The sequence below is a fragment of the Rhincodon typus genome, chromosome 1 (genome assembly GCF_021869965.1).
Source record: "Rhincodon typus isolate 14 chromosome 1, sRhiTyp1.1, whole genome shotgun sequence".
NCBI lineage: Eukaryota > Metazoa > Chordata > Chondrichthyes > Orectolobiformes > Rhincodontidae > Rhincodon > Rhincodon typus.
In genome coordinates this window covers 152,746,778-152,755,509 of record NC_063332.1, presented here as the reverse complement: position 1 = coordinate 152,755,509, position 8,732 = coordinate 152,746,778, and the positions used below count along the sequence as shown (strand labels likewise).

At 40.0% G+C, this 8,732-nt stretch overlaps 1 protein-coding gene across 7 annotated transcripts in view; it reads left to right on the top strand.

Annotated features, from left to right (window-relative positions):
• Window positions 1-1,382: 1,382 nt before the first annotated feature.
• Window positions 1,383-8,732, top strand: part of LOC109915478 (short coiled-coil protein B) — a 35,235-nt gene continuing 27,885 nt past the window's right edge. For 4 of the 7 annotated variants that reach the window (XR_007263358.1, XR_007263360.1, XR_007263361.1 and 1 more), the window contains exons 1-2: window positions 1,541-1,827; window positions 6,822-6,893. Coding sequence is in view for 3 of the 7 variants with exons in the window: in XM_048603741.1 (XP_048459698.1) it covers window positions 1,761-1,827; window positions 6,822-6,893 (139 nt within the window). In the remaining 4 variants the exon portion in view is untranslated. Of the gene's footprint in view, window positions 1,828-2,452; window positions 2,498-6,821; window positions 6,894-8,732 lie in introns of those variants that run through there. The other 3 variants (XM_020515107.2, XM_048603734.1, XR_007263365.1) reach the window with 3 other exon arrangements.

Below are 8,732 nucleotides of genomic sequence, written 5' to 3'. Positions count from 1 at the left end.
CTTTTCTGATTAACAAAAGAGCTAGTTTATTAATCACTAGAAGAATTAATAATGCAAATACATACAGATTAGTAATAAGAAATGTGTTGAAAGAAGATAAATGTTTAAAAAACTGATCAGCCCCTGAGTTGTTCATGAAAAGTAGATAGTGGAATGTTATGACTGTTACATTGGATGGCACTGGTAGTGTTGACATTCTTGCTGGAGCAATTGGTTTCAAGAGTCTTCGTTTTGTAGTTTGATTGAAATTCTTTTATTGTGGCTCCTTTTGATGGTGGCTGCCTGCCAGTGTTCAGAGAAGGAGAATGAGTCGTCCCTTTCTTTACCTGCAGTGCAGGGATATTTAATGGCTGTTCTCAAACTGTGACCTTCACAGTATACCAGCCCATACAGTAGCATGTATTGGCCACTAACACACATAGACAAGGAGGCTTTAAGCCTGAGATAGTAAGAACTGCCGATGCTGGAGAATCTGAGATAACAAGGTGTAGAGCTGGATGAACACAGCAGGCCAAGCAGCATCAGAGGAGTTTCTTCATTTTCTGAAGAAAGGTCCAGACCCGAAACGTCAGCCTTCCTGCTCCTCTGATGCTGCTTAGCCTGCTGTGTTCATCCAGCTCTACACCTTGTTATCTGAGACTTTAACCCTGTTTTTTTTTTGGTGAATATCCCTGGAAAGGTAAGGCACAAACATGCCTGCAGGCAATTGCTTCCTGCTGGGGTGGAGCTGGGGAGGGGGGTGGAATGCAGCCTCTGGTTAGCTCTTCATTCTCAGTCCTTCTGTTTGAAATTTCCATGGGTTCACACAGGAATCTGCCTATCGTCACTGAATTTACATCCGCAGCCCTTTTTCTTAAAAAAAAATCATGTTGGGATTAAAAAATTCAGTTAGTCCACAATTGCCTAGGGATTTTGATCCAACATCATTACAAACCAGAAATGTTATGTCCATGTCTTCATTCCCCTCACGTTTTAATATGAGTCTGGCCTATTTCTTACTTGTGTGAGGTTCAAATAGAATAAATGTGCATAAAGATCAGCAAGAAAATAATTATATTCAATATTTCTGATGGTAGTAGTCTGATGACAGAATGTTCACCTGGTGAGACTTTTCTTGGAAAAAAATTGGAGTTATGGAATTTGCTTACAAACTATCAGCAAAATTTATAAATTTCATGTAATAAAGACATAGTATGACTTGGTAATTGTAAATCAATGGTCCTGTTGAAGGTGTTTATATAGCCTTTCAAAGTAAACTCCCTACAACAGCAGAAATAATTGTTTTTCTTTCTTTCAAATGTTGATCTTTTAAATAAGTAATGACATCATCAAAACTATTTCTTAAAGGATTACTAGAAGCAAAACTAGTTTATGGAAACGGAACAGACACAATAACTGTAGTAAAACATGGATACAGATATGGAGAGGGCCATGTCGAAGAGTTTTTACAACGCGGAAAGACGCCCTTCGGCCCATCAGAATTACTAATTTATTATCCAATTAAAGACAGGACAACAAACAGAGGGAGGATACCGAGAGCACTTGTTGAGTCAAGCATTTTCTAAGGTCATTAAATTTTATGCCCTGTTCATAACAATTTCCGGAACAGCTATACCCCGTGCAGAAGATCAGGTACCAGGGAAAGGTAGCCGTTCAGGTTTCAGTTATTCAACAATGCCGTTGAAATAAGACCGGCACGTCTTGAATAAGTCATTTCTGACTCCGTTCTGGTGGTAGGGGACATTGTTTTGCTGTTGGGTATGGATCAAGCTGCAAGTACAGAAGAGGATGGTGTATTCACCACCATTTCGTTAACTGATGACCCAGGTAAAGTCGAGTTAATGATTAACTAGTAACTCAGTGCACAGGGAATGGAAAGGAGTAGAGACCTTTCTGATGCTTCGGAACTGGGATGGAATGTTTGGCTTTGGTACAGAGAAGTGGATCATTTTGAGTTAGCCAATGTTGATCGGGCAGTCCATACAACGGGTATTTGTGGCTCTAAAGCTGCACAAGAGTGTTCTTATCTACCTTTTTGACTGGAATCAACTATTTCACTTTTTTTTTAAAAGAAGTCCCATCTCGATTATACTCACGCGGCCAATTGTGAAGATGCAAAAGAAAAAGTCTGACAAAAGTGACTTATTGATGTTGCAAACGGCATTGACCGGATGTATTTGCCTATCTCGTGGTTTCCAGCTGGGGGAAACAAATGTGGTTTAAACGTGGAAAAGTCACTACGGTTTGTAAACTTGGCAACTGAATTTCTCGCCTTGAGGTGTCATCCAGTTAATCCTTAAACAAATTAAATGTGGCAATGTTGGATTTTCAACTTTCTTAAGCTTGCGTGTGCTCACGTTTTTCATGAGCAGGTTGGTTTCATTGGAAAGAAGGCACATTTCCAAAGAGCTGGTTGTTTTTTTTTTAAAGCCTGGCTGTCAGCTGTGTGTATGTGTGTTTCAGTGAACAGGAAGCCTATTTCTTCTGCCTCTGATCAGTATGTGTTAGCCTTTCCTTGCCTTCCTGGGATTTGTTCAATTCTCCCTCTTGTGGCCGTCCTGTTCATTTCAGTGTCTGTCTGAAACCTCTCGCTTACTCAACCTATATCATTGTCGACGCCTTTCTTAAATTTAAACTCCTCCAGCCCCGAGTATCTGGTACGAACAAGGTAAGTGCTGCTCTCCTGGGGAGCGGCTGGCCGGACCTAGAGAGAGAACCGCCGCAGCAGCACCATTGGTCTCGCTAGTAGCTTTTTTGCAAATGCAGCTCCTTCCCTCTTTGCAAAATAAAACTAAGGCTCTTTTGAAAATGCCGGTAGTTTAGGCCTTATCGGGAGGAAATATCCAATTAGACCCCTTCCAGAAGGTGGATTAGGGGAACTGGTGAGGTTTACATCCCAGTTCCAAGAGGAGCTGCTCTCTCTGTGTCTCAGTATCTAGCTTCAATGCAACAAAGCCGTGTCTGGCTTTTAAAAAAAACCTCCTCTAGTTTGTCATGGCCCTGGTCATACCTTTCCCCAAAATAAAACTGCTTATACTGGAATTGTTTCTACACACGGTGGGGTTTACTTTTTTTTATTTTGATTTAAAACCTGGAAATTGGGTCCTTGGTCAGTTTAATAACTGAAACGTACACCGACTCCCATTTCAGGCCCCAGGCTTGCTCCTCTCTGGAGCTACGTTAATTGATCTCAGTTTGATTCAGCTTCTACAGATTTCCCCCTCATTTCCTGGGGAGTAGAGCAAATTTGGCCACGGTTTGGATGTGGATAGGTTAGATGAAGGAAGGATGTTTCTGATAGTGAGGGAGGCCAGGACCTGGGGGGCGGCGGTGCTTATGGTTGGAGAATAGGGGGTAAGCCTTTTTAAGGACTAAGATGAGAAATTTCTTCAGCTAGCTAGTGGGCAAGCCTGTGGAATTTGCTACCTCAAAGTGATTGAGGCCAAAACATAACCCCAAACTTGCCTCACTAACAATGAGCTATCATGTTTGGACTAACTAGGTCGCATGGAGAGAAAATGGACTCTGGCAATTTCTGGTAAAATTCAGCCATGTCTTTCTTTGTTTTGCTTATGGAATGAAAAATTGATATTAGTTTAACAATTGTATGATTTCAACTTGTGTGGAAAGTGCTGTTTTTTTTGTGGATAAAGCAAAATCCAGTGTTTTTATACTTGTCAATAAGGTGATGGGCATTTGCTAAGTTCCCAGCAAGCATTCTTCATAGTTTGAGCCTAGGCAATGCTGACAAGCACTTTAGTGTAATGAGGGCATCATTGTGGAATAATCCAGTTGTCACCTGCTGCCTCTAAGCACTCCCCTGCTGGCAGGAGCTGCCGCATGGTGATCAGTAAGGTACTGTTGTTAGTTGGATCATAACATAGGAGCAGAAAGTCATTTGACCCATTGAGATCATGTCTGATCTGATAATCCTCTATCATTTTATTCCTCTGCCTTTCCCCATAACCCTTCTTTCCCTATTGATCAAAAATGTCCGTCTGAGCCTTGCGTACATTCTGACCCAGGTCAACAGCCCTCTGCAATAAAGAATTTCATAGCATCACTGCCTTCTGAGAAGAAATCCCTCTTTTTTTTTTAAAAAGTGAGTGACCACTTACCCTGAGAGATGTCCTTTGGTTCTAGACTCTCCCACGATTAGAAACAACTTTGTCTACCCTGTCAAGCCCACTGAGAATCTTTTATATATGTGAGGTTTCCTCATTCATCTAAACTCTAAACCCAGACTACACAGCCTCTCCTCATAAGAAAATCCTTCTCTGAACTACCTGCATGCCAGTACATCTTTCCTTAAATAAGGGACCCAAAACTGAGTTCAATGTGCAGTCTAACTAATGCTTTGTATAGCTTTAGCAAGATAGCCTTGTTTTTATACCCCATTCCATTTGAACTAAAGGCTAGTGTTATAAAGCGGAGGTTGACTCCCCACCCAGAGATCTAAAACTGAAGCACTCAAAGAGGAGCACTTCGCTCTATAATCTGTAAAATGAATGTGTAAAGTGGTGTAACTTGCCATTCAGCAACTTCTAGTGATTAAATAAAATAAACATCTGACACTAACTTTACAATCAACAAGTAACAATTTATTTATCTAACTCCAACGGTGAACAAATTAACTAAACTATTAACAAACTAAATAAATCCCTTCCAACTACTAACTATTCCTGAATAAAACCAAATTCTAAAAGTATGCTGTTCCAATAACTACAAGTCCCACTTATACAAAATAAAATTTAAAAATGTAGAATTTAGTCTCTCAAAATTACAGCCAGGTTACATGTCTTCTGAAATTCTGTGCCTTCTCCGTTGATTCTTCAAGAATATTCATTACTCGTGCTGTAATTACCTTTTTTTGTTCTTTAGATGGTGCTTTCTCTAAGATATAGTGAAGTCTGTGAGAGCCAGCAATTCTCTCTTGAGAATTGAGGCCTGTTAACTCTGACATAAGAACTAGGAGCAGGAGTAGGCCATCTGGCCCCTCAAGCCTGCCCCGCCATTTAAGATCATGGCTGATCTTTGAGACTCAGCTCCACTTACCCACCCACTCACCATAACCCTTAATTCCTTTACTGTTCAAAAATTTATCTAGTCTTGCATTAAAAACATTCAGCGAGGTAGCTTCAACCGCTTCACTGGGCAGGGAATTCCACAGATTCACAACCCTTTGGGTGAAGAAGTTCCTCCTGACCTCCGTCCTACATCTGCTTCCCTTTATTTTGAGGCAATGCCCTCTAGTCCTAGTTTCACCTGCTAGCGGAAACAACCTCCCTGCCTCCACCTTATCTATTCCCTTCATAATCTTGTGTTTCTATTAGATCTCCCCTCATTCTTCTGAATTCCAATGAGTATAATCCCAGCCTACTCAGTTTCTCCTCATAATCCAACCCTCTCAACTCTGGAATCAACTGCGTGAATCTCCTCTGCACCCCCCTCCAGTGCTAGTATATCCCTTCTCAAGTAAGGAGATCAAAACTGCACACAGTACTCCAGGTGTGGCCTCACCAGGACCCTATACAGCTGCAGCATAGCCTCCCTGTTTTTAAACTCCATCCCTTTAGCAATGACAGACAAAATTCCATTTGCCTTTTTAATTGCCTGCTGCACCTGCAATCCTACTTTTTAGCGATTCATGCACAAGGACACTCAAGTCCCTCTGCACAGCAGCTCTGACAGGTGGCAATTAACTCTCCTGTCTTTACACAACTGCCCCTTCTTTTATACCCTTGATGACACATCAATTTCTTACAATAGGATTGATCCTGTGTTGTCAAAACCGTCAGATTTAAGTTTAATTGGTTTTTGGTATCTAATTACCTGGTTCAAGTTGATTGGTTAAATTCAATACAACACATGTTGTCTTGGTTAAAAACTGCTGTTTGGCCTGCTAACTGTGTGGCCTTTTGATAACAAATGTTTCAATTCAGTTGTTCTCTTTCTCCATTTAAAATAATATTCAATCCCTCTTCTTCCTGCTAAAGTGCATTACCTCACAATTTTCCCACATTATGTTCCATATGCCAAGTTTTTGCCATTGATTTTTAACCTGTCTATATTCCCCTGTAGTCTCCTTGTTTTAATCCTCGTCTCTTGCCTTCCCACCTATTTTTGTGGCATCCACAAGTTTTGTGCTACGCTACTTTCACTATCCTTATCCAAGTCACTAACGTGTATTGCAAATAACTGACCATTGAGCCCTGTAGCACTTCACTAGTTAATTTTCCAATGTGAAGACTCCCCTGATTTCAAGTGCAGTTCTGTTATTGGGTAACAGCAGTCTCATCACTGCCTCAAGCTGAGAACTGGTAATCTAACAGACTAGGGATAATGTTTTGACATTGTCACCTTGATAACTTGATATGATCTCTCTACCTTTTAATTAGCTTGTACGGTTTTGGATTACTTTGTTTGGACCCTCGCCATGTGACTCTTGTACCTATTGTCATGTTATTCCAATTATTTGGTTTGTCTCCAGCACCACTGTATTTTTAATTTTTTGTAATTATTTCTCTGCATCATTTTAATTGGATTATAGGTCATCCCTTCACTTGCTAGTCAGCTGTTGACACTTTACTCACACCTTTTGACACACTTCACCTGATGGAGTAGCGCTCTGAAAGCTTGTAATTTCAAATAAACCTGTTGGACTATAACCTGGTGTCGTGTGACTTCTGACCTTGACGAGGGATAAAACCTGGGATTTCTCCGTTTTTTTTGTATGGGCTACACAATGAGATATCTAACAATTGAGAAATGAGGCGTACTTTTTTTTATGGATCTAAAAATAACTTTGTTTTTTGTTTTAGTGGATTCTGGATCTACTATCTCTGATTCAAAACTTGACAGTGACCTGTTCGTGATGAATGCAGATATGGAAGGTAAGATATAAAGTTTGAATTAACTGCTGTAGCTTTTAAAGTGCATTTCAGCTATCTCCATTCTGGATTCTACTTTCCAAAGAGAAATGTTTGCTCCTGCTGCATTCACCAAAACATTGTAAAGGTGTGTGGTTGGGATCTTGGAAATTCATACAGGAGTCAATGTTCTGTGATTTCACTCAGTCGTTACATTTTGTTGATTAGGTCTTTGACTTGAGCTTGCTGTGGACTCTAGAGTTGCTGGTGGAAGGGTGAGATTGAGTGTGATGTCTGAACTGGCAACTGGTGAAATGTGTGTGGGAACAGCCCACAGTAATTTGCTCTACTTTTTACAGTGGGAAAATTGCAACTTCACCTGCTGTACTTCAACTGGCATCATTGAGAACGGAAACTTGTGGTTGCCATGAATGTACACGCTGAACTCTAATTTTAGTTTGTGCTTGCAGCTTTATTGACTCCTTCAGAAAATTAAATTTCTTTAGACGATGCAGCCTTGGCTATAGGCACTAGCCCAAGTATAACATAAAGAAGGTCAGAGATTGTGGTTGAAGATTAAACATGTAGGGATTGAAAAATTATCTAAGCAGCTTAAGGAATTTTTTTTGTGTTATAGTCAACAACGTGCTTACAGATTTTTTTTTTCCCTATGTAAGCATTTTATTATGAATGAGTTACAAATTGACCACTAACGGATGCCTTGTGTGATATGGTATTTGTAGGTACCATGGTTATACAGTCTTTTTAATGGGGTTAACCAATTTTTACAGAACTCCAATATTCTAGTTAAAGTGAAAATGACGTGAAGAAGTGTTTTGACTTAGAAAACTGCAACCTATGACTTCAAGAAGGTCAGTCTTTTGGCCTTTCTATTAATAAGGTGAACTTGAAAATGCAGGCATGCCCAAGGAAGTATGTAAGGGACAATTCTGAGAATGATTGAAAGACCCACAGTAGGAAAATTTGAAAACCATCTGACCAGGGCCAAAACATTTTCTTTCAGATTTCTCTTTCAGCTTGTTTTAAAATTTCGTTTTTGGATCCATTCTTATTGATTCCATTATTAAATGATTTAACCATGTATCAATAACTATGCCTGTTGTATTTGTATGGGGTATTTTGACTCTTAGCAGAATTGGAAGAATCCAACAAAATGGTCAATCATCATCTTTCTACTAAACAAAAAGCCAAAACACAAGCAAACTCTCTTAATTTCTTAGGTACAAACAGGCATAAGTTAACAACCTTTTTTCTCAAAAGTAATTAATATACACAAAACCATCACCATAAATGCAATGTGCAAAGATGGTGAGGTCTAAACAGTTAAATTTAGGTGGAACGGTCACATCACCTCCGGTAGCTCATAGTATGAGAGGTACTTTGAGATGTGATAACATGTAAATGCAAGGTTTTATAAAATGAATCCATTTTATTATTATCCAGTTGACAGTGTTTATGACAAGTATCAATTATTTCGTTGCGAAGCAGTTTAGGAAAGCTTTTTTTTTTGTTGTTTTGAAGATGCTCTTCTCCACTTTGCAGCTTTGCTTCCCAGGCCCTTACCTTGCTAATGTCACTTCCTGCCCCGCCATCACCCCTCCGATTGCCTGTCCCCTGGCACGTTTGCAGACTGCTGGCACTTGGCTTCTCACTACAACTCCAATCACAGGTTATATTTCTCCTGAGTTTGCTGCTGAAAGGTCGATAGTGAACCAAATGAGTAAATACGAGAGATAACTCCTCTGATTGGGGGAGCAACTCCTCCAGTTCTCTCTGTTACACTTATGGTAGTGATTTTTCTCTGATCACCATTGGGCATTTTGGAGGCAAATTCATCTGCTT